The sequence below is a fragment of the Mastigoproctus giganteus genome, chromosome 5, assembly GCF_048544385.1.
Source record: "Mastigoproctus giganteus isolate SK-2022 chromosome 5, ASM4854438v1, whole genome shotgun sequence".
Taxonomy (NCBI): Eukaryota; Metazoa; Arthropoda; class Arachnida; order Uropygi; family Thelyphonidae; genus Mastigoproctus; species Mastigoproctus giganteus.
Genome location: NC_143579.1, coordinates 177,216,884 through 177,232,416, shown reverse-complemented (window position 1 = coordinate 177,232,416; position 15,533 = coordinate 177,216,884). Strand labels below are relative to the sequence as shown.

The window sequence follows — 15,533 nt, the reverse complement described above, 5'->3', positions numbered from 1 at the left end:
TTGGGAGTTAAGATATGGTCAGACATGAAGTTGTTCGAGAATTGTGGACAGGATGCAATGTTGCATGGTGTCCTATCGATTTATCGAACATTTGCTAGTAGAGATAGCAACATCATAATCACATAAAGGTGATTTTATAACCTTTATGTGATTAAATTATAAACAATTATTTTTTTAAAATTAGTACTGAAAAACCGGTATTTTTTGTATCAATACCAGTATTTCAATACCGAAAAAATAATTACCGGGATCCCGGTATTGTAAGCCCTAGTTGATATACATTAAGATTGGTTAGAAGCACTGTTTGGGGCAACCAGTTATAATTATTTGCTTTTATTTCTTGTGGAATAAACTCACCTGCGTAGCATTCTGTTTTTACAAAACTGTTTAAGTGTTAAGCTGGTCAATCAATTTTTGCAATATGAACGAAAAGTTTAAGAAACTTAGTAAATAAAACACATTTGTTTATGTTATTTTAATATTCAAATTTATAAGAAACTAAAACCAAACTGGGTTCTCTGATCCTACTTGCACTACTAAAGAAATTGAATTAGGGGTCATTAAACTTTTTAACGTTGTGTGTGTGTGTGTGTGTGTGTGTGTGTGTGTGTGTGTGTGTGTGTGTGTGTGTGTGTGTGTGTGTGTGTGTGTGTGTGAGAGAGAGAGAGAGAGAGAGAGAGAGAGAGAGAGACGAGAGAGAGAGAGAGAGAGAGAGAGAGAGAGAGAGAGAGAATTGATTATTATACCTATATCTATTTTATTTATATATATATATACATACACACATATAATGAAAATATATATTTGTTTAATGCAGAATGTGCATATCAAAATCATGGAACCGGAATTAATGCTGTATGATGGTAAATATGCTTCTGTTTTCTTTTATTTTTATTATAATTGTTCTCATAATTAGAAATATCTCAGCTATTGGACCATAAATTATTTTGTCCACTTTATTAACCATAGGCTGGTAAAACTAATCACAATGCCAACACATTTGTTTTATAGAACAAGGGGTTAGTAGTGACCTTAACTTCTATTCCCCCTTCCATCTACTTTTGTTCTTGGCATCTAATATTTATGCATTTCGTTTTCAAGCAGTGAGTATTTAAAACACTTTAACTCCTAATGACATTAAGAGTTAGTGTTTTAAAAGTAGTGTAACACCATAAGTGCTGCATTGCTTTTACTTTCAATTATTTTAAGAATAATTTTGGCAACATACAGTTCTCTAAAATAGTACTTCGTTTCAGATACTAATGTGAGTCCTAGTACTTTTATGATTTGTGTGATTACTTATTCATTCTTGTTTATCTTTTTTTTAGAAATAAAAAATGGAGTTACCTTTTATTCAGTCAGTAGGATTTGTTCTTTACCAATTCTCCTTATGCGAATAAATTATGAAATGATACATTAAAACCAGATTACATAATTTAAAACTCATAATGTGTTCCTCACTATTGACATACGGGCAGTCCAATATTCCAGGATCACAGTGGTGAACCCCAACCAGACCCCAGAAATATCAAAACCCCCATGCAATTTTAATGAAGGAAGACATTTTGTCATAAATGGGAATTAGAAATACGAAAGAAATACTATTAAAATGAGATAAAAGTATGACAAAACAATGAATTTAAAATGCACTAAAAATTCCTCCCTCATGCAGACTAAAAATTTTCGACTAGTGCCGAAAGTTCACAGGGTGGAATGAAACTAACAAACCATCTCTGTTCAGAATCTTATAAATAGGAGAGATTAGTCTTTGGTTTGGTAACCATGCGTTTGAATGACCACGAATCATGAGAAAAATGGACATTGAATGTTAATAGAGTTTTTTATATATCTGGTAGATCCAATGTAAGAAGAATCACAATCCTTACATGAAATGTGGTAGACGAGGTCATGTGTTTTTTCGGAAGTCGAGAGTACCGTGTGATTTTTTTTTAGTGTTGCATATAATTTACAGCCCGGTTTTGCTACTGTTTTCATTTCTGTATCTCTAAAAAGGTTGTTAATTTGTCTATACCAGTATTCAACATACGGCATTGAAATGAAATAATTTTTATCAATCCTGTCATTGTTTGTTATTGATTATTTTGTCTTTAGCTTCTAATTTAATGCTATTGATAGAGGTAATTGGGTATCATCTATTTAGCAATCTATTCATCAGTTCTTCTATTTCTATCTGTAGGGCAAGAGTATTTGAATGCATTTAAGAACTGATTTAACACGATCGACCTTTTATATGAGTATGGGTGTAGCTACTATAGTGTAGGAACATCCCCGTATTCATGGGCTTACAATAAATACTGAAATTAATATTTTTGCCCTCCCTCTTTAATGTAAAGTTTAAAAAATTTCATGGACTTATGTTTCTTCTTGATCTTTCTTCAGTGTAAATTTTAAGCTACTGTGCATATTATTAAAAGTTTGCAAAACTTTGTTTGTAGTGTCGTTATCCATTCTAATTAGGATGTCATCGAGGTATCTTCCATAATATGTGATTTTTGGTATAAACTGTGTTAAATGTATATATTTTCTAATCTATCTAAATACAACTCCGATATTAGGCTGCTCAAGTTTAAACCCATAGGCAAACCGAAAATCTGTCTATAAATCTTACTTTCAAATAAAATATAATTAGCTTCAACTTAATTAGCTCAAATATCTCTTTTTTTGAGCAAATTCGTACTGTTAATGCCAATAGTGTTATTGTTTAATAAATCCCAAATTACATCCAGGGCATATATCACATTAACATTAGTGTAAAATGAAACTACATCAAGGGAAAATAATTTAACTCCTCCCCCAATTTTACAGTCTTTTAAATTTGTACATAAGGTATCATAATTCTTTATACTATATTTTAATACCTGCCGAAAAGTTTTTATAATCCAATATAAATGTGTCGACAAGGCAGAAAAGCAGAATTTTTGTATGATACTATAAGCCAAATAGGGTGTCCGGGTTTGTGTAGTTTTACTTGTCCAAAGAGAATAGATACATTGTTTGTTCTAGCTTTTAGTTGCTTTATTTGTGCCATAGAAATGTAGTCCATTTTACGATATGAAGTAAGTATTTTGTTGTATTGATTGACCTCATTATCAAACATGGAAGAGTCTACCTCTTGGTATTACATCCAGCGCATATATTATTGTTTTATTTAAAATTTCTACAGTGTCTCCCTTATCAGCTTTGTGAATTTCAATATCCCTATTTTCCCTTAATTGCCGTAAAGCAATAGCTTCATTTCTATTTAATCTCGGTACACATGGCATTCCAGGATTGTTTATGATCTGATTAACTTGTTGGATTAAAACATTTTTTTGGGGGATGTCTCTGAGACTAAATTCGAGGTCTACCACTAACTGTTTCACCACCAAATACAGAGGATGCGCAAAGGTCAGGGAATGACCACGACATATCCCCGGAACAATATGGCCTTAGTTGTTAATGCTTCTAAAAACCAAAACAACAAATAACTGTTTCTTTGGTAGACTACGTGGGGCTAGAATTTAATTTAAACCTTTTTCTAACAGAGCACATGTTTGTTTCATGTCCCCAAGTTGATACATTATATTTTAAGGGTACCGGATTGTTATCATTGTAGTTCCTGTTCCAATTATTAGTCATGTTGTTGCTATGTGGATCAATCGTATTGTTATGAACATTTCCAAATCCACGTAGTCCTTGTAGTTTTGTTGAAATGTTTAGTACTTAATTCAACTTCTAAAGCCTTTCGGCGAAAATCAATAAAAGTTAACAATCTAATAAACATTCCAATCATTGGAATGCAAATATTTTTGTTCTTGTTACAGTAATGTTGTATTTGTCTGAAGAATATCCTTTTATCTTCAAACCTGGATTCGAGAGCGAGTTTAATAATTTTACATGACAGACAAAACTAATCAATTTTTACCTGGAATCCTCTGGTTAAAATTTATCTTCGCAAACTTAGGTATAATATTCACTTGAAGACATTGTCTTAAAAATAAAATGTGATGTTTTTGGGCAAAATCTTTTAAAGTTATATTAATGTAAGCATGCGTAAAACCAATTGACCAATCTCCCATTTTGTTACTGAAAGTTCCAATAAGATCATGTTGATAATGATTAGCTATTGTAAGGACAGGACGAAGAAAATAATTAGTCAAAGTAATTATCGATATATATTACATGGAGAGCTTACATAAGCTCAATTTTTCCTACGTTCTGTTAATATTTTAGAAATAAACAAGGGAGTTACCTTTTATTCAGTCAGTTGAATTTCTTCTTTACGAATTCTCCTTATGCAAATAAATTACAAAACAATACGTTAAAACCAGATTACATAATTTAAAATAATTTAAAACTCATAATGTGTTCTTCACTGTTGACACATACGCAGTCCAATACTCCAGGATCACAGTGGTGACCCCTAACCTGACCCCAGAAATATCAAAAACTCCATGCAACCTTTAGTGAAGGAAGACATTTTGTCATAAACGTGAATTTGAAATATGAAAGAAATACTATTAAAATTAGATAAAAGTACGACGAAAGAGTGAATTTAAAATTCACGAAAAATTCCTCCCTTAAGCAGACTAAAATTTTTCGACAAGTGTCATGTTCACAGTGGAATGAAACTAATGAACCGTGTGTGTTCGAATCTTATAAATAGGAGATTAATCTTTGGTAAGCATGCATTTGAATGACCATGAATCAGATAAGAGAAACGGACGGCGAATGTTAATAGTTTTTTTTTTTTTTTGTAATTTAATTTCTAAAATTTCGACAATCAATAATTTAGTATAGTTATGTTGAAACTTTAAAATTTTGGCTTCATTAAACGATGCACAGACTGATGCTTTATGTTGCTTAACCTCGAGTTTAAAATGTATCTGGTAGATCCAATGTAAGAAGAATCACAATCCTTACATGAAATGTGGTAGACGAGGTCACGTGTTTGTTCGGAAGTCGATAGTACCGTGTGATTTTTTAGTGTTGCATATAATTTACGGCCTGGTTTTGCTACTATTTTCATTTCTGTACCTTTAAAAAGGTTGTTAATTTGTCTATACAGTGTTCAACATGCGGCATTGAAATAAAATATTTTTTTATTAATCCTGTCATTGTTTGTTATTGATTATTTTGTCTTTAGCTTCTACTTTAATGCTATTGATAGAGGTAATTGGGTGTCTCCCTTATCAGCTCTATCAATGCTATTGATAGAGCTGATAAGGGGGACACTGTAGTAATTTTAAATAAAACAGATTATAATAAAAAATTACAGTTAATTATATCAGATAGTTTCACATACCAAGAGGTAGACTCCGTGTTTGATAATGAGGCCAATCAATACAACAAAATACTTACTTCATATCATAAAATGGACTACATTTCAATGGCACAACTAAAGCAACTAAAGCTAGAAATAATGTACCTATTCTCTTTGGACAAGTAAAACTACTCAAACCTGGACACCCTATTCAGTCTATACAAAAATTCTGCTTTTTCCGCCTTGGCGACACATTTATATTGAATTATAAAACCTTTTCAGCAAGTAATAAAATATAGTATAAAGAATTATGACACCTTATATACAAATTTAAAAGAAAATACAATTTTTATATATTATAAAAATTATATACAATTTTTATACAAATTTAATTGTAAAATTGGAGAGGAGTTAAATAATTTTCCCTTAATGTAGTTTCATTATACACTAATGTTAATGTAATATATGCATTGGTTGTAATTTGGGATTTATTAAACAATAACACTATTAGCATTAACAGTACGAAGTTGCCCAAAAAAAGAGATATTTGAGCTAATTAAGTTACTGGTTGAGGCTAATTATATTTTATTTGAAAGAAGTAAGATTTATACATAGATTTTCGGTTTTCCTATGGGTTTAAACTTGAGCAGCCTAATACCAGAGTTTCTATTTAGATAGATTAGAAAATATATACATATAACACAGTTTTTACCAAAAATCACATATTATGGAAGATACCTCGACGACATCCTCATTAGAATGGATAATGGCACTACAAACAAAGTTTTGCAAACTTTTAATAATATACACAGTAGCTTAAAATTTACACTGGAGAAAGATCAAGAAGGAACAAAATCCATAAATTTTTTAAACTTTACACTTAAGAGGGAAGGCAAAAATATTAATTCCAGTATTTATCTTAAGCCTACGAATACGAGTATGTTCCTACACTATAGTAGCTACCACCCATACTCATATAAAAGGTCGATCATGTTAAATCAGTTCTTAGATGCATTCATATACTCTTCCACACAACTTGCACTACAGATAGAAATAGAAGAACTGACAAATAGGTTCCTAAATAAAGGCTACTCGATTACCTCTATCAATAGCATTAAATTAAAGCTAAAGACAAAATCAATAACAATCATAATGACAGGATTAATAAAAAATATTTTATTTCAATGCCGTATGTTGAACACTGGTATAGATAAATTAACAACCTTTTTAGAGGTACAGAAATTAAAATAGTAGCAAAACCAGGCCGTAGAATCTACCACATTGGATCTACCAGATGTATTTTAAATTGAGGGTTAAGCAACATGAAGCACCAGTCCATGCATCACATGCGAATGCATCGGAACTAGCATTCCATGCGATAAATGAAAACCACACCTTCCTGTTTATTGAATCAAAATTTTAAATATTCAACATAACTATACTAAATTATTGATTGCTGAAACTTTAGAAATGAAATGACAAAAAAAAAACAAACTCTATTAACATTCAATGTCCATATTTCTTATGATTCGTGGTCATTCAAACGCATGGTGACCAAACCAAAGACTAATCTCTCCTATTTATAAGATTCTGAACAGAGATGGTTTGTTAGTTTAATTCCACCCTGTGAACTTTCGACACTAGTCGAAAATTTTTAGTCTGCATGAGGGAGGAATTTTTAGTGCATTTTAAATTCATTGTTTTGTCGTACTTTTATCTCATTTTAATAGTATTTCTTTCATATTTCAAATTCATGCTTATGACAAAGTGTCACTAAAGGTTGCACAGGGGTTTTGATATTTCTGGGGTCGGTTTGTGGTTCGCCACTGTGATCCTGGAATAGTGGGCTGCCCGTGTGTCAATAATTAGGAATATACTATGAGTTTTAAATTATATAATCTGGTTTTAACATATTATTTCGTAATTTATTTGTGTAAGGAGAATTGGTAAAGAAGAAGTTCTGCTAACTGAATAAAAGGTAACTCCTTGTTTATTTCTAAAATATTAATGGAATGTAGGAAAAATTGAGCTTATGTAAGCTCTCATTTATGTAATTCTTGTTTATCATATTAATTATACATTAATTTGACTCCTGGTATTTAATTTAAGGTTGTCACTTATAAGAATTTCCTGCTTGATTTTTTGCTTTAAGGTGCCTAGTCTCCAGTGCCTGGAGACTACGCACCTGTGAGGTGATCTGATTGAGGTGTATAAGGCCTTGATCAAGTCTAGCATTCTCAATGCTGATGGGATTCTTCCTCTTGCTGAGATTATGAACCTGAGGGGACATAGATTCAAATTGAGGAAAGACAGTTGTAGAATAATATGTGTGGAAAATTGCCTTTAGTCAGTGGGTAGTTGATTGCTGGAAGAGACTTCCATCTCTTGTTGTGGATGTTGATAGCATAAATAAATTGAAGGCTGAGCTAGATAGGCATTTTGAGTGAAATGGGAGGGGTTTTTTTTTTTTTTTTTTGGCTGATGCTGTATAAGCTTACTTTCATCTTATGCCTCAACTAATGCTGATGCTAAAAAATTATATTTAATTCCCTCAAATCTGAAGTATTGAGTGCAAAATTTATAATAGCTCTCTAGTGAGAGTTGGGTAAGAAATAAAAATTATCAATTTTATGAGTATATAAACCATACTACTCATTTTTTTATGTAATGGGCATGCCAAATACATTAAAATAAGAAAAAGATGGCATAAAATAATCAGACATCATAATTATAAAGTAAACAATCATATAAAATGTATATTGATGAGTAATTTTTTTTTTAATTAAAATGTGACACATTGTCTCTGATTTCTAAAGTCTTATCTGTGTTTAAGTGTTGGTACACTGTCTTTAACCACATATATCTGCATGTTAAAGGTCTCAAATGATTTTTAACAAGCAGATATAAGTATTAATCTTATTGAGGTCAATTATCCAGGATCATAGCATTACCAGTATTGCTATGATCCTGGTTTAATTTTTTAAGTTTCTATGATATTTAATTAAAACTAAATGTGCATTTTCAATGTCAGAGAGTATGTATTACCTCCAGACCTGTGTTACAAAAATGAGACAAAACTATTAATGAACAATGTAATCCAACCCTCACAGTCTGTAACATGGTGTATTATAACCATATGTATATTTTTAATTATACTGATAATTAAATGAGTCGTCATTGTGATTTTAGTTTGCATATCTTATGATTAACTTAAATTTTAATATATTTTAAATTTTATAGGTTTTCAGATAGGTGATCTAAAATCCTTAAGTTCAAGAGCTCAAGGACAAACAAATTTAAATGTGCCTTTACCGAAGGACATACAAGTTGGGAAAAACTGCAGTTTATCAGATAAATTTGCAAAAGTTGAGCTACAGAATGAAAAAAAATTATTCAAAGAAATTTGTGCACTCCCAGAGGTATTTCCTTTATCATTATATTGAAATTTTGTAATATTCACTTACTCAAATAATTTGATGTATTCCTGAGGAGGCATGGAAAAAAAGTGTGTAGTAAACAATTGTTAGGAAAATGACATTATTACACTCGAAAAAAAGATGAGGTGAGAGTGATTGCCTTTGTTGGTTTAGTAATGAAGAAAAATTGTATGGTCCTGTTCGCCAGTATAATGTAGTTTATTCCTCCATCTTTTTCAGAAAAGAGAAAGGCTGAGTTTTAAAAAACAGTAAAACCATGGCTTCACTATTAAATTCAAAATAATAATTTAAAGAAAATTCTGTGAATTTGTGCATGAAATTTCATTCTTTGTCTCTAGTTAAGGAACTGCTGTCAGTTGTCTTTAAAAGATGTCACATGTTGCATATAATGTAGAATGTATGAAATGAACATTGTCCTGTATCACAGTGTATACCTTACATTCTGCATTTGAAATAAGGTTAAGCACTTTTTCTTATGTGTGTACTGCAAATCTAAATTTTATTTAACCATTTAGTAGGTGTGCGAGCTTTAGGGCATAAGTTGTACACTTGAAGAACTATTATTTTTCAATTTAAAAATTTATTTTTGTACTTAAGGAATTTTTTTTTTTGACAATCTCATCATAGCCGTTTTTGGTAATCTGTTCAGAGACATTATATACAGCTTTTTTACAAGGCCGCCGTAGCCTAGTGGTCAGGCGCATGGGTGCATAAGTACACATACCTTGAGTGACCGGGGTTCAAGCCCGTGACTACTGAATACGGTGCTGTTTCTTGTAATCTGTCTATCTTGTGAACTCCTCTGACCATTTGGTTGTCCCGGAGTATAAACAGAAATTTTTTTATTTATTTTTTTTAAGGCTACCATAGCCTAGTGGTCAGGTGCGTGGGTGCATAAGTACACGTGCTTTGAGTGACCGGGGTTCAAACCTGTGACTGCTGAATACAGTGCTGTTTCTTGTATTCTGTGTATCTTGTAAACTCCTCTGACTGTTTGGTCGTCCCAGAGTATAAACAGAAAATTTATTTATTTTTTTAAGTTTCTTGGAGAAAAATCCAGTGATGAGTCATGTGATACTCAACACTGATGGAAAATATATTAGTATTTCACTTACATTGAACAAGGAATAAAGATGTTGGTTTCGAGCATATTCCTATTAGCTTAAACATTTTGAAAAATAGTTACTAAACCAATCTTTTAGCAACTTGGTTTGCAGATAAACCAAAATGGAAAATAGTGAAAATCTAAGCGCTTTGGCTTGAATAGAGTGAAATCTGTGTTTAATTTCTTGAAGAGTACAGGTAATTTGCAGAAATGTCATGGTACATGCCTTGTTACATTTTAACTTCATGCATAGACACTCATGATAATAAGGACAGCAAAAATCCAGTCACTGAAGAAGTGGTACAAGAATTTCCATGAAATGTCTGAGAATTATCTGTATTCCTTTTAGCAATTAAAAAAATGTTTCATTTTACTCAGGTTTGAAGTGCTTAAATTTCTATCTATTCTCCAAAATAATAGCTGCATTGCATTTTATTCTCCAAAATAATAGCTGCATTGCTTTAGCATACTAGAATGCAATCAGGAAACTTAGGACGATGCTAATTTTTGTTGAAGTGCTACATTATGGAATACTGTTATTATTACAGACCATGTTTAAGGCAGTAAAGATATATAAAATTTTAACCATTGAATGATATATATGGAATCATTTAATTGAATTTTATTCATCAGTGAGGATATAATGAGTTTCATTCATTTGTGATTGCTCAAACAATTTGCATACACATCATTAGCATGATGTATATGCAAATTTTAGCATGTAACATGATAAAAATTTGGGAAAATTCACTAAAAACCTTTTACCTGTGTTATTGTCATCTGGTTTTAGCAAAATCATGGTCGCTACATCTAGCACTGTAAGCTTCAATTTTGTTGCCTACATTTTCAGACATATTTAGTTCCAGGAGTGTCAAAAGCATGACTCTAGGATCAACAGCCTTGCTGAGCCCATCTTTCCTCTCCATTTTCTCTTTTTTGTAACTCATAGCAGTAGTCTGGACTCATGCTCAATATCTGTGCCCACGGTAGTTGAGTTCTCTCCAGTGTTTCAGTTTAGTTCATAATCTGTACATCCATCTACTGCAGTTCCTGGTCTGGAAGATTACCTACACTAACTATTTTACAGTGAACACAATGTGGAAACATCTACTTACACATAATAATAAGATCATAAAATACTGGAATAAAATAACTACATGATTACACAGTGAACAAGAACTGCACTGTTAGATCAAACCTGGAATCATAAGCGTGGTTGTGTGGATGATTGTTCTCCTCCAGTTCAATTTTTAGCCACATTACCTATATTACCGACCCACAGTTGATCTCCTCCATGTAGAACTATGAATTAGAGTAAAATAGGAAAGTATAATGAGAACTTCATTTCCATTTAAAACATTTGGGCAAAAGTTTTAAATATGATGGATGACTGTTGTTATCCATGCAGTAACTGAAGGGTTAATAATATTCCTTAGTAAGATGCCAAAGAAATATGATGTAGCCTTTGCAAAAAAATCCCCACTCAAGTTTTTCCATATAGTAGAAAATCTGGAAGAGTAACAGTAGATAGGATTTTTTCAGTTTCAGTTGGCAAGAAATGTGATATAATCACAGTTGTAAAAAAATAAAAATAAAAACAATGTTTATAGTCTATAGAAAGAAATGCGAAAATAGATGCACCATTTGAAATTTGAGATGGTATTATCCAATGCTGTTTTTATTAAAAATAATAATGCTATGGAATACACATCCCCCCCCCCCCAGTCTGATGGAAGGTTAGGTTTATTGAAATTTGAAATCAGTCTTTCAGTAATGTAGGTGCTAATAAAAGACAATAATCAAAACTCCTTATCACAATAATTTACTTATTTATAAGTTATATAATAATAATACAGTAAATCCTTGATTTTGCAGGGGAGTGTTCTTTATTGTTGAATGTTCATAAAATCAAATATTTTTTTTCAAGACCCATAATGGAAAATTTAAATGGTTACTCTATATATATTTATATTAGAAATACTGCCATAAAGTTAAACAATAAAAAAAGAAGGTTTTATGTACTCTTGATTGTAACATTTGATACATTGTACATAATAGAAGATAATTCACCATGACCATGTAGTGATGTTTGGAGAAACTGATTAGAGTCAGAGCTAAGAAGCTGAAATTGAAATACTTCTGTGTTGTGAGAGTTGACTCTTTAAAAAGTCCTTAAACTTGCTCTTTACAATGTCTAATGCAATTTTTTTTTTTTTTTTTTCATGCCATGTTCCTCACAGATGTCTGACTTCTCTAACAACCTGAATTTCTGTTCAGTATTGTGTAAAATGCTCTTCGAAAAGTATTAACTTTAATTTCCATTATTCTATCACTGTACTTATTAAGTTGACCACCTCTTTGTCTTTAGAAAATTTAGTTTTAGTTAAGTCACTCATCAAATCAAACAGGTAGACACCTCTTACCTTTTTTAAAATGTAGCTGCATACATATTTATCCATGAAGATAATAAAGTTAAACTTATCTGTTTAACTTTATTAACAGTTCCTTTTGCATTTAATATTTTTTTCTTTTTTAAAAGCAACAGCAAATGTTTTCAGAGTTTGATTGAAACTGAACAAAATAAATGCTGTACAGTTTCCTAATAAAACGTCTTTGAACCTTAACTTGACAGTGGTGTTGCAGATCTTGTTACATAAGCAGTGGCACAGCATCTGACAGGTGCCAGTTTTCCTTTTAATCTTTGGAAAATTTTTGGAAAAACCTTTGGTTATTTTGGAATTGCCCATGGACCACATCATTATTTCAGGTGTTTTTAAAAGATTGCAATATATAAATATTGTGTCTTATTTTTTTAATAAAAAATAAAGTTTTATAAAATGCAGAGTTATTATTTTTATCACTTGTTATTTTCAAAAAATTAGAAAAAAATACAATCCTTACTGAAAATTAAAAAAAAAAAAAAAAAAGGCAAAAATAGATGTGAATCTATTGTGATTCATTTTTCAGTTGAAAAGACCATTAAGTTCATGGAATTCAAAATATGTGCATGCACATATATTTCTGCTTGTTATATGTACAAATGCTTCTAAAAAATATATATGTACATATTAGGTATTCTTCTACACTTCTGTTTTTCTAATTTTTTTCAAAATTTTATTTTAAATTTGGTGGGCTTTACAAAACATGACATGTGATACCTATTTATCTTGCTTCCCACAGAGTAGCATCCATCTTGAATGAATGTTATGTTGCATTTCCACATTTTTATTATGTAAAAACAATAAAAAAATCTTTCTATAAGTACTTCTGTGTGACTAGATGTTTACTTAACTTGGGGGAATGTAATTGCAATTAAACTTGAACATTAAACAAATGGGGAATTCAAAACTTTGTAGCAAAGTTAGTTCCCACAGTATTATTCATGCAAATGAAAAAAAGTGTTATATAAACAGTGCCATTTCACACTTGATACTTATACTAGGAACCCCCACATACCCACCAGATACTGGTTTTTCCATTAACTTTCATATTGCTCAATATGAAAGTTAATTGCTTGATTATTCAATGAACATTGCTACTCAAGGAATAGTAGTGCATGACTTCCTTTTTCAGCAGAAGTTACTCGTGGCTATGTGAATAAAGTGTTTTTTCGTAGAAGAAGTGACTTTTCTGTATGTATGAGGAAGTTTGCTTCTAGACTAGATGAGCAGACTGGTGGTGATCAACCCCCAAATACATGTTAGATTTATAATGAGGAGCATTCCATACAAGTGACCACAGATAAACTTGTTTATGTCATGCAGTACAAGACTTCCATGAAAACCAAGGACAGGCTCAGGTAACTGTTAAATAAATACCTTGCTGTGGGAATTATTGTTCCTTCAACTTCTGTATGGAATAGTTCATTCGTCCTTGTTGAAAAGAATGGACTTGTACTATATCTTCGAGCTGTTAATAAGGTTACATTGTCAATATAATTTATTCAGATGATTAGTTAAGGTGATCTGCTTTTGGAATTGCATGGAAAAAAAATATTTACAGAATTAGATCTCAGTTTGGAATACTATCAGATCCCACTTTGCCCTCAAGACTTCAAATGTTTTATCTTCAGCACCTTTTGGCAAGAATACCAGCTAAATTGTATGCCTCACAAGTTGAAGAACTCTGCCCAGTGTTTGCAGTATCTGAAGAATTCAGTGATGGGCATGTTGCTCAAGAAAGGAATTCTTTATATTCAGGATGATCTGGTCATCTATTAAGAGAATATTGACGGTCACCACAGTCTTCTGGTTGAAGTATTCAAGAGATTGGCTGCAGTTAATTTGAAAGTAAAGTGCTTGAAGTGCAAATTCTTCCTGGGACACTTAATAAATCAAAAAAAATTATAATAATAGTAATAGTATTCACCATATACAGCAAGGAAGCCACAGGCTTTTGCTGCACTGACCAAAAAAAAAGGTAGACAAGAAAATACAAATTATGTGCTTTCCTTCTCACATAAGTAACTATCCAGTTGAACTTCGAATTTATTGAAATTGTCTCAACTACCCGTGAAAGCAACTTGTTCCAGCAGTCAATGACTCTGGCTAGAAGAAAACTTCCTACAATCTAGTCTACACCTCTTTCCCTGTAATTTGAATTTATTGCTTCTAGTTCTAGAATTCTTTATAACAGCAAAAATTCCACCTTCATTCATTTTACTAACCCTTCACCTTATAAACCTCAGTCGGGTTATCTCTGAGGTGCCTGGTTGCCATGCTCTGTAGCACATAATTGAATTCTTTTCTCATACAGTTGCCCTTTTGCTAAACTCGCTGTGTGAATTGCTTCTCTTTGGCCCCTTTCAAGAAGATTAATATCTTTTTCAGGTGAAGTGTCCATACTTGAAGGCAGTATTTCAAATGTGGTCTTAAAATTGCCTTATACAGTGGGATCCTGACCTCCCTATCTTAACAAGATAATGTTCGATAAATCATCAATATGACACCATGGCTGCCTGTTTACAGTGCTCAGAAAACTTCATATCTGTCCATATTATAACTCTCGGATTCCTTTCTTCCTCTACTGTTTTTAATTCAACCCCACCAAGTGTATAATTTATTTTGGGGTTGCTATTCCCCTTGCATTTTGCCACATTAAAACATAGCAGCCACTTTTCTGACCATTTTTGATGTCTGTTCAATTCATCCTGACTGAGTGCTATACACTGCTTGGCACTGATCATTAACAACTCTACCAATCTTTATGTTGTCTGCAAATTTTGCCATTGTGCCTTCTATCCCTTGGTCAGTGTCGTTTATGAAAATGAGAAACAACAGTGGTCCAAGAACTGACCCTTTGGGGACTCCAAATATTACATCAATTTGAAGAATGTCCCTCAATCACAATTCTCTGCCTTCTGCCCAGCAGCTACCTAGCATTTCATCTTAGAATCATCTTTCCAGTAATCTAAACGTATTCCAGCTCTTATACAGTAACTTTATTGAGGGGTTGAGTCAAATGCTTTGCTAAAATTTAAATAAACTATGTCAAAATTGTACTCTACACACAGCTCATGAGTAAATGTGTCAAAATAGCCTTCTAAGTTAGTTAAACATGACTTTCTCTTAACAAAACCATGTTGTGTGTTCTTCAGAATGCTATATCTATCTAAATGTCTCTGGACTGCACTCTTAATCATTGCCTCTAAGGTTTTGCCTACCACTGAAATCAGACTAACTGCCCTGTAGTTACTGACTTCACTCTTAGAACCTCCTCTATATTGGCA

General features: G+C 31.9%; 1 protein-coding gene across 1 annotated transcript in view; it reads left to right on the top strand.

Moving 5' to 3' along the window:
• Positions 1-15,533, top strand: part of hob (bridge-like lipid transfer protein family member hobbit) — a 916,854-nt gene that overhangs the window by 85,537 nt on the left and 815,784 nt on the right. Inside the window, exons 8-9 of the mRNA XM_090374277.1 lie at positions 818-863; positions 8,504-8,682. Coding sequence (XP_090230403.1) covers positions 818-863; positions 8,504-8,682 — 225 coding nt within the window. The remainder of the gene's footprint in view (positions 1-817; positions 864-8,503; positions 8,683-15,533) is intronic.